General features: G+C 35.8%; 1 protein-coding gene across 2 annotated transcripts in view; it reads left to right on the forward strand.

The window, feature by feature from the left end:
- KDM4C (lysine demethylase 4C) overlaps positions 1-18,154 on the forward strand; it is a 243,700-nt gene that overhangs the window by 151,141 nt on the left and 74,405 nt on the right. For both annotated transcript variants that reach the window (XM_064736290.1, XM_064736291.1), the window contains exons 16-17: positions 13,042-13,097; positions 16,256-16,364. In XM_064736290.1, the coding sequence (XP_064592360.1) occupies positions 13,042-13,097; positions 16,256-16,364 (165 nt within the window). The remainder of the gene's footprint in view (positions 1-13,041; positions 13,098-16,255; positions 16,365-18,154) is intronic.

Here is an 18,154-nt window from a genome sequence, read left to right on the forward strand (position 1 = left end):
ACATTGAGACAATTTTTTAATGTAAGCTTTACCTGTCCATATATTTAACTGAATTGCAGTAATTTTTTGTGTGTACTGATTATTGTACAGTTGAGTTGTTAAAGCTACAAAATCATCTTTCTGTAGCTCTGTTTTGGTAACCTGAATGAAATGAATTTGTACTCCAAGATAGTCTTTCATTCAAATATGCTTGTGGAATAAAGTTCCATCTTAATGCCTTAAATCAGCATTAGGTTGGAAAATTTTAATGAAATACTGAAGATTGAATAGACCTCTAGACTAGAAATATGTTTACTTACAAACTTGTCCTCTTCTCTGCTGTCTTTTAGTCTTTGTCACTACATGTCATTCACATGCTACCACATTCACTTTGTTACTACATGCTATTCACATATTCTTTTTCACCTGCAAGACGTAGGAGCAATAGATAGTACACATCTGCTACCCAAGAAAAATAGTAGAAATCCTGTTTCAGGGAAGTGAATGACGCTTTGTTAAATACAAACTCATGAATGATAACAAAGTCACTTTTTTTGTAATATGGTCTTTCAAAAGTTTTGACATGCCACTCTTGCACTAATAGCAATCTCAGAGTTATTAGTGATTACAAGAGTTTGCAGAGCTTAGGTGAAGTGACATCAGCCTGGAAAGTATGCTGTTGTTTTTTATAAAGATACAGAATGGGTGATGCGAGGAAGTAGATGGCAGTCAACCTATCTCAGATAACAAGAAAAATATTGAACAAGTGCTGAATCTATCAATTTCCAAAAACCTAGACAATGACAGAATCCTAAGAAGTGTCTATTGAAGTATAGGCCACTGATTTTTTTGCTGTGGCAGATCATGGGAGTAAGAAATAAGCAAAAGGTTTCATGCATCCTAACTTTCAGATGCTTTTTTAAATTCTGATATTGGCAGCGTCAGAAGAGAGATGATGAAAATAATATTTAACAAACACATAGCAATATGGATTTACTCTCAACCTTAATATCTCAGACCAGCAACCACCATTCTCATAGGACTCTTAATGGTTTTAAGAGAATACATTTCTGACCATCATTTGCTGATTACTTTTCACGTCATTGTGGTACATATGTGGAAATCTAAACTACTTTAAGCGGTCTACTTTAAGCAGTTTAGGATGAATGCACAGGAACTGGGGGTGTATATATAATGTGATGCTACCAAAGTGTTAAAGTTTATTGAAAAATAAATCATATGAAGTTCAGCAGAGATAGGGAGATTACTTAAGAGTTGTCAGCTGTGCAGACATAATATGGCCAACTCTACCTAAGCAGTAGTTCCTGTTGCCAGTTGCAGTTGTGACCACTCGGGTCACAAAGTGAACATGTCATCAGTTCTATAGAATCTGAAACATGACATGAGGATGCTTAAGCTTTGTGTTAGAAGCAAAGCCTGGAAAAAAAATCCATGGAACAATCTGTCTGTTTTTTTCAGCTTTGGTAAGAGTCCAGCTGAAGAACTGTAACAGTAGACATAAAATGTTTAAATACCATGATGGAAGATACAAGAGTTGCATCTGAAATTGCAAGAAACCAATATTCTTTTAATAATTCCTGATTGATTTCAACCATTCCACAAGGGAGGATGGAAAATTTAACATTCTTAGTATAGTGAGGGGAAGGCAGAAAGGAAAAAAAGTCACATTCTGTAATGTAAAATTATGCGTGTATAATTAAGAGTAACATAAGCAATTGCAGTTCTGGAATTTTTTCCTCTTCTGTCTCATCAGATTGTCTCCAGGAGTAACTTGTACCCATTACTCTTCATATTTTGCACATGACTCCTTCTAAGAAAGGGAATGTATCTTGTCTTTTAGGGACAAGATGACTTGCTGAGACTTTAAGCTGCATCGGCAGAAGTTAATACCAGGATTTTTTATTAATTTTTATGTCTAAAACTAGTTAAAGACAGGGCTGGGATATATAGATTTTATAGAAGTTACTTCTTTAAGACTTTTGAAAACATGTTATGGAAACATTTTTCAGGAATAGTTGAAGAAGACTTGATTGTACCTTGAAGCAGAATGATAAAATAGACACTGAATTTTGTTTTTTCTGTAGTTTTCTATTGCTTGCTTGGATAGTATTACTCATTGCAAACAATGTGGATGTAGTTGTCTTTGGGGAAAACTTTATTAGCTTGGTATCGAACTTAGATATGCTAGTATATTTTTGCTTGTGTGGAACCTCAGTCCTAACATCATCATGATAATAGTTGCTGATATGTATTTCATATATATTTGTCATTTTTGGGTAATGTTTCTGTCCCTTCAGAGTTTGGATGATAACCTTAGAATATCCTAACAGCTTTCACTTCAAAATAGGACAATACTTTTATCTAATCCTAGAATTATACTTAAGATAATATGGTTCTCTTTTAACCAATCTTCTGTACATTGAAAATCACAAGTTAAATATACTGCTATCCCAAAGTACTACCTTCCCTTTTGAAAACCAGCAATTCAAGTTAGTCCTACCAATCTACAACCTAAAGTTTGATGCTTCTTTTGAATTAAATGCAGATGTTTATTTTCTAAATCAATTTTGAAATTTTCATAATTTTTTCATATAATCATAGAATACCAGGTTGGAAGGGGACCTCAAGAATCATCTGGTCTGACGCCTCTTGGCAAAATCACAGTCTAGACAAGATGGCCTAACACCCTGCTTAGATGAATTTCAAGTATTTAGCATAGGGAAATTCACCAGTTCTCTCGGGAGGTTATTGCAATAGTTTTTGCTATGAAATTGCTTGTGTCTAATCAGATTGTCTCCAGGAATAACTTGTACCTATTGCCCCTCATATTTTCCATGTGACTCCTTGTGAGAAAGGGAATCTCCATCTTCTTCATAGCCACCCTTTAAATGCTGGAACCTGATCAAGTCTCCCCTAAGCCTTTACTGGTGGCTGAACAAACAGCTTCCCAGTCCTTTGGTTCTCTATATGGCCCTTCTCTGGGCCTCTCCAGCCTTGCTACACCTTTTTTGACCAAAACGAAACACAAAATGTGTCTTCTATACCTGTTATTTTACATATATTATTTTAATTGTATTTTTACTTGCTGTGTAGTACCATGAGTCTCTCTGGAGAGGGAGAGGAAATTAAAGAAAATTCCTTATTTGCACAACCTTTTCTTTTTTTTACTGCAGGAAATATAGTGTGAGTGTATTCTACATTCCAGCTGACACAGTTGAGACTTCAAGTTTTTACATGAATTAAATGAAAAACCACATTAATCTAAATTTTTATTCTGGATAACCATTGCTAAAAAACTGCAGCTGTTGCAGAAGATCTGAAACAGATTTGGCTCTCTGTGGGAATTACATATACACATGCCTTCCAGAATTTACTTTTTGTATCTCAGAATACACAGTATTGGAAGATTTAGTTATTAGGAAATACTGACTCCTTGAAAGTCCAACTTCCTGGATGTTTGAAATTGTTTTCCCTGTGCTTCAGTATGATTCATAGGGGAAGGGGATTAAGCTGAAGATGACCCATCTGAGAAGTTCCCTTCTGGCTAAGGCATTAAATCCTGAAGATAAGGTTGATTGGAAAACAATGAGAAAGAAAATTTTGTGTCATGAAGAATATAATGGAAGTTGTGAAACATTGGTACAACCTTGTTTCAGAGTTCATTTCTTAGGAGAAAAAAATCCTTCTCATTCCTCTGCTTACAAAAATTATTTTAAATTCTGTTTAATGATACTTTCTTAAAATCACAGCAGTTACGTTAACTTCATGGAAAATTTGATGTCTGTTAGGCTTCTGTATGTCAGTATGACTTTGCAAAGCAAGGAAGCATGAGAGCACTGTAGGAATGAGAGCTCTCTTAATAGCTAAATAAAACTTTATTGTGTGTGGATCCCAACTATGAAAATTATTAATATACAGAAGTAGAAAAATACCTATATGGGTTTAGATTGGCAGAGCCAGATTTTTCCTTGATAGCTATTCCAGTTTATATTATCAGAGGAAACCGATTTTGAGATTCAGAAGCATACTGTTTTCTTGCAGTTTCAGCATTTTAAGTAGCTGGAGAAGTATGCTTTACAAAAATTTATGTCAAATTTTCACCCTCTAGGATATACCTGCATTCATGATAGGTAATATGTCTTTATGTTCTACTAGGCAGTAGGTCCTGATAACAGTTATTGACAGAAGAATGATACAGAATGGTCTATGCTAATGGGCAATAATGGCCATAAATCAATCCCCCAAAACAATATAAAAAATAAAATTATATTTAATAAGTCATCTGCATGGATCCTGAAAGTGTAACTGAATTCTTATGAAGTGCCTTGATTGAGAACGAACACCTCATTAATCTTAAATGCTTCAGCTGGAAAGAGTTAGTGAAGTCAGGAAGAATAATGACTGGCATTACAGAGAATGCAATGTACTGTACAATGAGCAAAGATGTGGTCACCCAATAGCTATAGTATGTAAACATGGAGTACCTTTGTTATTTAGACTACAAAAATTTTGGGACAGGAAAGAAGTAGAAAGGAGTGCAAGTCAGGAAACAGGTAAGTACACTTCAATGGCTTGCTTCATGATCAGGTAGATTATGATCATAAGGCTACTAAGAAAGAGGCTGCGTGACTTTTCACAAGTGATTCTTACATTGTTCTCCACAGCACTGCAGAAACTGTTAAGTACCTCATCTGGTTAGCTGGCACTGATTTTGAGAACAGATCCTATGTTGAAATAGCTTAGCAGAATTTCTTTTTCTATAGATAAGCTTTTTCATGCTTTGTATATTACTTATGGATAATTAGTCTTTGGGTTTATTTACATTTATGGTTAGAGTAGCCCCCTATGTAATTTGAAGGATTTTTAGTTTCTTTTTCCCAAAGGCATCAGAAAGTGACATCAAAGAGCTTGTCCACATTCCTGCTCACAAACTGCCCTATTCCACTCCACTGAAAAGAATGATTTTGAACGTTCTTTTTGTAGTGGTGCCCTTCTCACTAATATGGTGTCGTAATTTCCATTATAAACTGCTGTTTTCAGAGCCTGCTGTCTGCCAAAATTAACTCAATACGTGTGAGTCGGTGATACAGTGTCTTAATTTTCAAACTGATTTTTCTACCAAGCTTTAGATGCATTTGAATATTGTTAATAAAAAAAAACTACTGGACAGGAAAATCTGGCTATAATAGATTTATGGATGTTTGTTACTTCATATATGTACATTCTAGGGAGAAAGGACACATAGTACCCACCCCTGTCAAGTTGTGTGAGTTTTTTTACTCCAGTTACCTGAATGAATGTTTTGATTCTAATTTCAGTCTCAGCCTCAGTTCTCATTCCTTCTCTGGCTATGGAATTGTCTCCATATTCCCATTTTCCATCTCAACCCCCCTTCCCTGTCATTTTGAAGTCTTCTTATCCTAGCCAGCTCTCTCCTGCTCTTTGTGGTGTTAGAGATCACTGTTAATAATCCTATGGACAGTGTAGTGAAGCACTACTTGCTCTTTATACTGTTTCTTTACATTACTATAATAAGGGAGCTGCAGCTGCAAGAAAATTGTTGACTATCCCTAAGTCAAGGGCAGGGCAGACTGATTGTTTGCAGGATTAGGTTACTAAAATGTGGAAATTAAGTAGCTGATGATTTGTAAACTTTAAATTTCCGAAGGTGTATGTCTTGAACAGACTTGGATGCAACTGCAAGAGTAAAATGTTCATCCATAAAAAGAAGCACGGCCACCTTCTATTTTCAAGAACATACTTTAAGCTTGTAGCCAAAGATCTTTCTACATGTTAAATAGATATTAGCCTGTGGTTGGTGTCTCTTTCAAGGAGTTACTCAGCCTCCATAATCAGTGTGAACTTTAATCACTTAAAATACAAATGAAGGTTGTGGCTTATACTGGTGGCATCTAGCAACTCTGATAAGAGTGGTGCTCCTTGTCAGGAAACTGAATCTGAATCTTTTGTTAGATAAACAAATAAAATCTGAATCTTTTGTTAGATAAAGATTTGTTAGATGAATTTTTCTGAAGTTTATTATTTTTTACAAATATTTTGTCACTGAAAAAAAGAAATTTGTCTCTGAAGGTAATAGCTCAAAGTGGATACAGTAGTGGAGTTTGAATTGGAATTCAGTAATTTCAAAAGCTATTTTCCAAGTGAAAATGATTCCCTTGGTGTAGAAAAATTAGCATATTCATTAGTGGACCATAGCTGAAAACAACATTTTCAAGAGAAGCACCAACCCATTTCTCTTTACACAAGGATAAATATAGACACAATTATGAATAAACTGGGAAAAGGAGATGGATAAAATGTAGCAATGCCATATCCAAATGCACATTTGTGTTAATAGTACTAGGAGTGTGACCTTGGGCATTACAATGCAATGGAGAAAAGAGATGGAAGACTAATGATATCTATTTTCAGTTCAAAGGTTTCTATCTATAAAGCTAACCAGAATGGCTTGAAGAAAACAAAATATGTTTAACAGCCAAAGCCCAACAATTTTTATCTATTTGACCTAGCTGTAGCAGAGTTGAAGATTAGATACCCGTTTTGATTTGTTGTTTTTAGAGGAGACTAGTAAATTGGTATTATTGTGACTTATCTTTGGAGCACTTGACTCTTGAAACTGTTTTGACCTCTTATTAAAAATATTTCGGGGAAAAAACCAAGCCCAAAACCTTTCCTAACCACTTCTCTTAGGTTTTTAGATGCTAGTTGAAGTCAATTGGCTTGAGCTGATAAAAAAATGGTGGGAGTACATTACTTACTGAATAGGTAGTGTCCTAATTGCTGCTTAAGACATTATCAAGGAGTAGTGACTTTAAATCGTCCAAAGGTTTAGGTTAGATATAAGAAAGAAGTTCTTTACCTTGAGGCTTGCCAGAAAAGTGGTGAATGCCCTGTCCCTGGAAGTGTGCAAAGCCAGTTGGATGGGGCTCTGAGTAACCTGGCCTGGGAAGGTGTCCCTGCCTATTGCAGGGGAGTTGGCCTAGATGATCTTTAATGTTCTTTCCAATGCAGTGCTTCAAATAACTATACAAAATGTATTGAAGCTGCTTGAAAATATTACTTCAGGTAAAATCACTGCTGAATAAAACTGTGGCAATAAAGTTACCATAACAGCTTATTAACTGAATGATAATAATATATTAGTAAAGCTTTTTTTTGTTTGTTTGTTTGTTTTTTGGGATCACAGATTGGAAAAATTAAATATATATGATATGTAATATATATTTCAATGTGTGCTTAGTGCCAAGCATTTGGATTTTCCTTAATATCTAGGTAGTGTTTCTGCATATGAATGTTTAAAACTGCAGATTATGTAGAGCAGTAAGATGTGTTAGAAGAATTAAACTAAAGTCTGTTCTGGTCTGTTATTACCTCGTTCACAGGTAATTAATACCTGATGAAGAATATGTGTCTTGAGCAGGCATTCATAATGCTTTCTCAATCTCCTACGATGTGGAAATAAGAAATTGTCTTAGCCAAAGGCAGTATCTTTCCTTAGTAGAAAGTAACTTTGTTGGATTTCTTTTTCATTAACTTAGGCAGATTCTTTCTCAACTAGTGTAAAATTTTCGCTCCCACATCTGGCAAACAGACACATACTGTGTGAAGAATCTTTCTGGTTTTTTTTGGTTTCTTTCTTTGTTTTGAATCTGCTACTAGTTTCCTTTAATAGCAACTACCTTCTTATTGAAGTACCAAGCCATGCTCTTTTCCAAGTCTCATTTTTCCAGTTGCATCTGTCAAACAGTACACAGTCTTTTTATTGCCTTGACCAGCCTGCAGGGTTATCCCTTTTGCAGAAGCTGTAGCAGAAGATGTTAGCTGAAGACAAACTTTCAGCTTATTTTTAGTGAGGCCTGTGAAGTAAGAGCAATCAGAAATGAACAAGATATTAATAAATTACTGAGATAACTTGGAAAACAAGATATAACTAGAGAAAATTGTAAAGATACTGAAGCTAGAATACAGACAAAGGATTGTGGAGCAGTGATGTCAGCTGCTGCTGTAGAAAAGATCTTGGAGATTATTATCCATGTGCTACACAAGGCATGGCTGTGTAAGCACATCTCCCCAGATGTGGGATAAAAATGAAATATATTTTCCCTGACATCACTGAAGATCTCTTCTCATTACATTTCAGAAGGGAGAACATGGCCACAGATGAAGTCACTTATGTGGAAAAATAGTGGTTGTTTAACCAACTAAGGATCTATAGATGGAAAATGGCAAAAAAAGAAAGGGACAATATGGGGCTTTTGATGTTTATCATGTATAAAGTAGAAAGGAGAAGACTTAAGCAGGGTATCTGCTTGCTAGTTTAAATTAAAAGCTCCCTAATGGCATGGATGCCAAAGAGCTGCAAGAGATTATTAGGTTGCTTATGGAAGCTACATTTTAAGAGGAAATTTTTGAAAATGTGTCAGTCACAATTTATTAAGAGAAACATATATTTTATTTTACGCTGTCTTCCACTGACATAAGCTTGAGTTTCTTTTTCATTTAACTGGGTAAGTGTAATTATATGGAGATGCTATTGTAATTTACAGGACCTTAGCAAAGAAGAAATAGCAGTTTAACAAGAAAGAGGATTGTGTGGTGCATAATCATAGTTTTCAATAAAAATAACTGTTAGATGACTGAATATATATTCCTCTGCTATGACTTGGCAGAATTCTACTGCCTTGCTGTGTCAGACAGCTTCCTGTCTCGTATGGAGGCAGCTATTGCTAATGAAGTAGGTATGGGAATATGGAAATGTGAAAACTGGTTTTTATAAGTGTTACTGTGAATATGGCTGAATTCTGGCAGACACTAAAAAATACCCAAAGATAAGCAACTGTATTCATTTTAAAATATAAATGAGTGTAAACAGGCTTGGGTTTTGCATAATATTTATCCATGCAACAAAAATTAATATGCAGCTTTGCCTGAGTAGCGACATACCCTTCCAAAAAAGGTTATCCATCTTTTGGATGAATGTACCAAAGGAAGCATGGTTAATTCACACTGACTTGAGGTTTTTCTGCCAGTTTCTTGAAGTGATTGAAGCAGAGAAGTGAGATTAGGGTTGATGGTTGAAGAAATGGGGTTTTTTTGGGAAAAAAGGGGAAACATTTACTCCAGAAGTAGTGAATATGATATGTATTGTTATGAAAAAAAGCATCATTTCCACAAAAAAGCTGAAAGATAAAAGGAATGTTACTGTATAAAACTTGTGAATTAAATATGGATATGGAGATATCTTACTTTATACAGGTACTGTAAGAGAAAAAGCCTTCTTGTAATTCTAGAATGTTATGGAGATTTTTTAAGGAGATGAGCAATTTAAAATGGTCTAAGATTTAATTTAGATACCTATAAAATAATATGCTTATGAAATTATTATTTAATGCAAATACGAATGACAAAATTACTTGTTTAAAGGATTTGCAAAGTAATAATGAATAAGAGATTGGATACCTTCTAAAGTGATGCTTTATAATGAAATACATTCTTTTTCTGATTTTTACATAATAGGCTGACAGCAGGTAGACAGGGATGCACAGACATGCTCTTTCTTTTTGAGAACACAGAACCAGAGAATCATAGAAGGGTTTGTGTTGGAAGGGACCTTTAAAGGGTATTTAGTCCAAATTCCCTGCCATAAGCAGGGACATTCTCAATTAGACCAGTTTGCTCAGAGCCCTGTGTGACCTGACCTTGAATGTTTCCAGGGATGGGGCATCCACTGCCTCTCCAGGCAATCTGGTCTGGTGTTTGACTATCCTTAGTGTTAAAAACTTTTCCTTATGTCTCATCTGTGTTTAAAACCATTTCTCCTTATAAAATGTTTTTCCCCATCTTTTTTATAAGCCCACTTAAAGTATTCTGAGGCCACAATGAGGTCTTCCCAAAGTCTTCTCTACTTTTCTCCAGGCTGAACAGCTCTCTCAGCCTGTCTTCATAGGAGAGATGTTTTTGGAGCGCTGGACGACCTCAGCAGGTCTGTGTCCTTCATGGATAATAACATGGGTAGTAGTTACTAGTTCACATGCTATTTCACTGCCACCCATGGCATGTATACATTTGTTAGGAATATTAGTCTCTGTAAATGTCAGGTTCTCTGAGTTTCATTAATTGTAGTATATTGAGTCAGGTTAAGCCAATAGCCATGTCACCTGTATATAGGAAAATATATTGCAATGCAGACATAATAAGCAAATAGTTTTAATGGGTTTTAAACCTGTGTTCCTACCCACACAGTTTTGTTATGAACACTGGTGAACTTGACTAGTTCTTAGGGATCTAATTGTTTATAGTCTGTTTCCAGCAGATGGTGAACAAGTACCCACCAACACTTTCTGCTCACCAAAGATACATACAGGTGTTTCTGTAGAGGACATAATATTTGGCTCTATAGGTCCTGCATAAGGGTAATTTTTTAAAGCTTCTAATGAGGATATTCAGAGCCACCTTCTCTTTTCCTTGAGCTGCTCTCCTCCATTTAATTTTCCCTCTATTTTTTTTTTTTTATTTTTAGCCTAATGTCAAAGCTCTGTGGTTGGTAGGTAAATATATGACTTCTGTCCCTTTCTGTGCGGTTTTACCTTAATTTCTTTGTAAAATTTATTTGTAAAATTTCCTTAGGGCCTTGGATTCTCAGTCTGGCTACATTAGTAAGTTCCATAGCAGATGACCTGATGAAAGTTTTTTGTAAAAGTGAAAAATATCCATTAGAAGCAGAAAAATGTTATCATTTGTCAAATAACAAATTTTTAAGTGGCGTAAGAATGTCAAAGCTCTTAAAATAGGAGCAAATGCACTCTTTGTTTTGCAAAGCAGAGTTAAAGTATTTTTGTGGCCAATGTTAAGAAGGTGCTCAGGTTAGCAAGAATTTGTGAGGAATCCCCTGAACTTTCACATTTGAAAGCGGCGAATGGAAGTTTCTCCCTGCACGGATTTTTGATGAGTTAGACTTATGCTCTTTTCCCCAGTCTGCAGATATTACTCTATCTATAAATCGTGAAAGTTCATGCTCTGCAGAACTGCTGTCTTGGCTTAAGACAGTTTAAGGAGCTGGACACTCTAAAATTAATTACCTCCTCTTACCAACCCCTTTCCACACATAAGGAACATATGCGAGTAAACGTTAGGTGAAAAAATAACAGTTTACTAAAAAGCAAAACAGCAACAAACAAAAAAAAATTAAATAATCACTAGATACAAAATTACTAATCTCCTGAAACCCCAGGAAACAAAAAGATACCCAAAGTGGTGGAAATAGCATTTACAAGATGGTGCCCTCCAGGATGCCTGTGTGGCTTGAAAGACACGGGGAGAATGGCATGAGCTTTCTACCCCGCAGTCAGTCAACCACACCATCTGGGAGACAAAGGGTAAGAGAGATGGTGGCCAGAGAGAAGCTTCCTGGGAAAGCAGGGGCTTTTGGAGTTGCTCTAGTGGCAGATAAGTACCCACTCATGAGGCATCAGTGCCACCACCCACTGCCTCCTCCTGATGCCTGCTGGGCTCTGCTGGAGTTGGTGCTGATGTCCACCACACTGCACAAGTGTTCAGGGAAGGAGAAGAACTGGTCTGTCAGATGTGGGGTGACCTGGTCCGTGGAAGGGGTGCAGGGATCTCTCTGAACCAGAGTTTTATTGCAATATGCTGTTTTTCTGATTGGCTACTATTGCAAGCCCAGAGAAAAAAAACAACTTTACTGGAAGTGGTGTAGTTTTGAGCCTTTGGGTTCCCTGATTTATTAGTCAACATATACTTCTAGAAAGGAAAATGTGATGTGGAACATATTAGGTCCCATCCTGAGGTTGTTGTCGATAGAATAATGAACCTCAATTCTCTTCCATAAAACTCTGCAATAATATTCAGTAGTTAAAAGGGTGCTCCATAAGAGGATGTTCTGTTTTTCATAGTTTGGTTGGTAAAGCAAAAATTTTGTGCTTGGATAGTAAAGAGGATCCAATTGTCACAGGAAAGAGTTTTTCTGTGGTTATGAAAGATGTTTTTCATGGGAAATGTAATATATCATTCAAATAAATTTCTTACAGTCATTTGTAGTCCTCATTATTTTTAAGATAAGATCAGACTGGAGTATAGCAGAAAGTTTTTTTGTGTTTTGCTTTGTTTGTGTTTTTGTTTGATTTGCTTGTTTGTCCTGCAAGGGCAACATAAGTGAAGGGGTTCAAAATACACGGTCTCATATAGGTATACTGTCACAGAAGATCTTGACTCTATTTGTACATTCTTTCTTTTAGAAAAACAGCTGGGAAGAAGAATAGCTATGGTCAAAACACTTTTTCATCAGCTCCTTTCAAGGGATAAGAGATATAAAAGAGAATTAAAGGAAAGAATAGATTCAGAAATGAAGGAGACTGAAGAGGAGGAGTGAGGGGTTGGAAAGACGAAAAGAGTGTATCTGTTCAAAAGCTCAGTTTTAAGTAGAGATAGGAAAAGCCGTGTTTTTTAGCGTGTTACCTGGGGACTGCTGAACACCTTGCTGAGTGCCCTGAAAGAGATGGAGTTGTACTGAAGATCAAAGCAGTGGAGGTATACTGCAGGAAAAAGAAGAAGAAAGAAAAGATTTAAGCTAGATCAATAGCTTATGGGTCAGTTTCTCAGTAACGTCTGTTAAACTCATTATGTGCCATAATACTTTCTTTTACCTTTGTAAAATGTGTGGCAGTTTCCAGTCTTTCTACAGCAGTACTGATTAAAAGTGTTGGGGACTTTTTTTTTTTTTTTGTGTTGATTTTGTTTGGGCTTTTTATTACATTTCAAAGTCATTAAATCCCTTCATCTGTAAGTAATACTCAAATACCTTTTTCTTTTGGTTGTACGAGTTCTCTTTTTGTTACTATATCCTTTTCTTTCTCTGTAAGGAAATGCTGTGCTTGTAAGTGGCCGTATGTAACCCAGTAATTAATTGCTTTAGCAGTTTGCTTTATCTTCAAGATCAGATGAATAGAACTGATTTGTAAACCATCGTTAAAACTCACTTTTTCTACTCTGTTTTTATTTTAGGAATGTTGTCTCTGCAATTTGAGAGGTGGTGCATTAAAGCAGACTACTGATAAAAAGTAAGTATTATGTTCTTCAGGACCTGTATGTGCTTATTTTTAACTTTATTTCCTGTCCATTCCCAGGTGCAAAGCATTTGCAACCTGAGTTATTTGACCGTGTCTCTTTAAGCTAAATCTTATTTCTGTTGAAATGTGGCGCTGGCATTTTGTTAAATAGTTAGATAGTAAAATGTACATTTGTTTTAGTATTTGCAAATGCTTGCTCATTCCAAATTTTAATCTGCTGGCCTTTTTGCAAATAAAGTAAATGAGAGAGGTCATTTAACATTGTTTGCATGTCTTATCAAACAGCAAAGTGTATTTTCTTTGCTCCTGAAAATTACAATACAATACTTTTGAACTTCTAAACCCAGTATTTTCAAAGAATTATTTTTAATCAGGTTGAAATAATTTTCAATTCTGAAGTTTGTTTGTTTTTTTCAAACACACTTCTGTCACACATTGTCAAAAATAGTTTTGTTGCTGACATCATGCTATTACTGTATCTGGTTGATAGAAACTATAGCAAGTAACCCTTGCTAAAGTGGAAAATGTTGCAGCTTAATGATTTTTCAAGCCCTGTAGTAGAATAGTCTTACATGCATTTTGAATAATTTCGTAATTAATTAGCTCATCTTAGTAGCTTAGCAATATTGTGTAGACCTCTTTCTTTTGTGCTTTGGAATGCAGTGCTAAGACATGATCTAGGTATGGCATTTTTTTTCTCTTACCAGGAAAAGGAGGTGGAAAGAATGTATGTTTCAGTGGTTTGCAGTTGATTTCATGACTCTTGTCCAGTTAGGAGAAAGTTTTTTAACTCAGGCCATATCTTACCTTCAGAAAATATTATTATTGTAGGTATTTTAATGGAGATTTTTGCCAGTACATTAAAGTTCTCAGCTGATTTTTAGTTCCGCTTTAAATTTCCTTTAATTTCTTACTTCCTTTACTTGATAAATACAAAAAGAATTACAAAAATATTATCTGAGTAGAATTTATTATGCCCTTTTGATATTTGCTGCTGGTAGCTTAGTTTCCATGTTGCATCTTTAAAAATATGTATATCTTTCTTTGTATATCAATATAAATTTTTTTGAAATGTCTCATAAGATATATTGTGAGGAGAATGCACAGAGGTTTGCATAAAATTACTTTTCTTGTATAGTTATATATAAGGTTTTTGGGTTTACATTCTATTACTCTAGGTTAGTTTAATGGATTTGTGAAATGGGATTTCTGTAAAACCAGTTGAACTTTTGTTTTTACTGTTTCTGTAACACCACCTTACAGTTGTTACACATTGTAGAGTTTTTGATCTGTCTTTCAGCATTAGTTTTCATTTCAAAATTTTGAGTTTTCAAAAAAGTATGTTACAATTTAACCTTTTTTCTCCAACAGCTGTAAAATCTAACGTGCATTCTCCTTTGCTCCTTCTTTAATCTCTACATACTAATTAGAGATACAGGAAGAGCATGTCATACTTTTAAAAGCTAATGGATCAGACTGGTATGTGTGCATGCAGTAAGCAGTTTGCTGTATAGGAAGACTGATATTTCTTCTTTTCAGCAGACACAGGAATTGTTTTGAGTCTGTTAGGTTGAGAGATATCAGAGGATAAATGTTTAATTGAAGGTTGATTGAAGAGGCATTTTATTTATAGCTTTTCTGTCTCATAAAGCTTAGATGGTACGACAGTGTGGTTTAGCAGGTGGACAATTAGAAGAAAACAGCTATTACAAAAAATATTTTTTCTAAAAACTTCATGTAAGTTAAAACATGAAGAAACTTCATGTAAGTTAAAACATGAAGAAACTGTCACCATAAGAAAAGGATGAGTCTGCCAAGATTTATCTGTTTTTATTTGGGCTGAACTGTATAACTTGCTAATTGGTATGTCATCTTTATGTACAGGTCTTATTTCACACTTCGACCAATACAACTTTAAAATCACATGACAGGAGTTTGTTTGGTCCCTGTGTGTCATATTATACTTTTGCAGATGTTTTTGTCAAAGATGACTTATTGAAATATTCCTGCGCTAGTGCAGGAAAGAGAATTTTATTTTTGTTTTCTGCATCACCCTTCATATCCTTCTGCTTCAGCCCACATTCCTGTTAATCTGTTAAGATGCTCGTGTAATGTGTGTTTCTTCAAAATGTACAAGAAGTGGAGTGAGGCAGGCATTCAGAGCTTACAGAAACAGAGCAAGTGGGGTAATGAAAACAGACATACAGTAAATGACAGGAAATAAGGCAAATATGAGTAAAAAAATGGAAATGTTTTCCTTTATTCAGGAAATAACTGAATTCTTGTCTGCCCCAAAAAGATTTTAGAAGTAACTTATTGTCTATCCCAGAAAGATTCTAGAAGTAGCCTCAGAAGGCTGCTCTTTGATAATAAAAGTGTTGTTAGCCTCTCTTGTGCTTCATGAAATACACAGTTTCAATATTAATTTCAGGCTTTTTAAAGTTTCTTTTAGCTTTGTTATTTTGAAATTCGTGTATGGGGAGGATTTGGAATGCTTTCTGATGCATATAGGAAGCATGTGGTATCATCTGACAAACCTCCGGACGTTCTATTGAAGTCTTGAATGTAACACTGGCCTTAGGCACTTGCAAGTGCTTTTGCTACCAAAGGAGATCCAGTTCATGTTGGGCTGGTGGCTTGCTCACTTTGCTGCTTGGATGCCTTTGTGTCTGTAGACAGAAGGCCTTGATAACATTTGCATTTCCTTTTGCATTTTGATAGACACATGATTGATTGTAAGCACGTTTGTTGTGTAAGAATAGTTTCTCAGGTCTGAGTAGTGTTAATAATGACTAATAAATGCTGTAGATGATAAATTACGCATGAATTAAGTAGTGTGGTGTTTACATATGCACCTGAATAGCACACCTGCAAAAACTTCTTTCTTAAATAAAAAGTAAAACATGCTTAAAAATTGTTGCAATAAAATCGCAGTCTGAAAGTTTATTGACACAAAGTGCTAGTGTTGCAAAGTTTGTTAAAATGTGTTAATGAAGCTTAGGAAAGCCTAATAAGGAAGTAACCACAGATGGGTATGTTTAAGAAAACCAAACCAAAAGCAAAAGCCAAATATGCAGCAAGCAACAACTTCAGCACTTGTATTTCTATGAGGTTTTTTTGTGGTATTTTTGACTTGCCACTTTTCACAGGTGGGCACATGTAATATGTGCAATTGCCATCCCAGAAGTCAGATTTGGTAATGTCACAGAGCGTGCTCCGATAGACACTAGCAGAATACCCTTGCAAAGATTAAAATTGGTGAGTAGTATATTAATACATGCTCCATATATGCATTGCTATTATGGTGTTCCAGTATTTGACTGTATTAAAAATCTGAATTGCGATGAACAGGTAAAGAGCAGTAAGCCGTGTTTAAGGTAAGAAATAAATAACAAGGGTTTTACTGAGATGGGCCTTTTGAAACATAGTGACAGTTCATTCACAGTGGTAACAGTCTTTGGTGCTCTATTAAATGTAGTTCAAAGGTGTTCTTGCCCTGCCAGTATCAACTGTGAAAGTTTCATTTTTTGGTGTTGTATTGGTGATGGAACTTAAAAAGTCAGAGAATAAAACAGTACATATTTGTGAGGTCTTTTTATTATTGATTTTTACCTTGACTGTTTATGAAGGTGAAAGGATGCATGGTCTGTTTGTTACATGATATCTCTGCCGTCAGGGTATTGAAAAATACGCATACACTAAATCACACATTAAACAGTGTCATTGAGGAGCACTGATATACTCTAGAACAGGATATGCACAATTGCAAAATGTGGGTTTTTGCTATGTTATATTGTAATTACTTCATCTGTCAATGTGTGCATGACTGTAATGTTGTCAGATAGAAAGTGCTTAATGGCCCATTCAAATTCTTAGAGGAAGTGTAAATTTCCTGGATCATCCGACACTGTTTCCAATGTGATTCTTGGTGTACCTTATCTTGCACTCACTTATTTTGAACTAATAATATTTTCACTCTATATTTTAATTCCCTTTTATTCCATTAATTATTTTTTTTGTTTTTGTAGCTGTATGTTTAAATGTAGAAATGCAGCTTGGAGTGCTTTAAGATTGATAGCCTGTCCTTAAAGTGGTAATCTGTTTCGATTTTTTGTTCAGAATTTAAAAAAAATTGGTTTTCACATGTCCTTTTAAAAATAATTCAAAAGATGTATGTAAAGAGTATATAGATATATAACATAAAAACATAAGGCGACTTGAAAATTCCTAATTCAAGTGTTCAAAACACAGAAATCATGGAAAGATTGTTGGAAATCACCTCCAAGATCATCAAGTCCAGCCTTTGACTGAATAACACAAAGCCCACTGGGCATGCCTCATCTCAGTCTGCCATATCTGACCGTTACCAGGGATGGTGACATCATCCAGCTTTCCTGGGGAGTTTCCTATTTCCTGTTCCAAAGCTTAACCAGCCTTTCAGTAAAGAAATTTCTCCTACTATTGAACCTAACCTCCTCTGGGACAGTTTGAGGACATTATGTCTTGTCCTACTGTTTTTTACTTGGCAGAAGAGGCTACCACACCCTCGTTTCAGGCAGTTGTAGAGAATGATAAGGTTCCTCCTTAGCCGTCTTTTCAGAACTTCCTCAGCCACTCCTCACAGGACTTGTACTCCAGGCCCTTCCCTAGATTTGCTGCACTTCTCTGGACATACTTGAACACCTCAATATTCTTCTTGGATCGTAAGTTTCAAAGTGCAGTTTCACTAGTACCAAATACAGAGGGACAATCCCTGCTCTGCTCCTGCTGGCCACACCATTGCTGGCACAGGCCAGGATGCCTTTGGCCTTCTTGGCCACCTGGTCAGGTCATGGGCGGGACCCAGCACTGGGCCTTGTTGAACCTCTCACCACTGGGCCCAGCCATGATCCAGCCTGTCCAGATCCCTCTGCAGAGCCTTCCTGCCCTCCAGCAGGTCAGCACTCCCACCCAGCTTGGTGTCATCTGCAAACTGACTGGGGGTACACTTGATCCCCTTGGCCAGGTCATAAAGATATTAAAGAGAAGTGGCCCTGATTCTTGGGGAA

The sequence above is a fragment of the Zonotrichia leucophrys genome, chromosome Z (assembly GCF_028769735.1).
Source record: "Zonotrichia leucophrys gambelii isolate GWCS_2022_RI chromosome Z, RI_Zleu_2.0, whole genome shotgun sequence".
NCBI lineage: Eukaryota > Metazoa > Chordata > Aves > Passeriformes > Passerellidae > Zonotrichia > Zonotrichia leucophrys.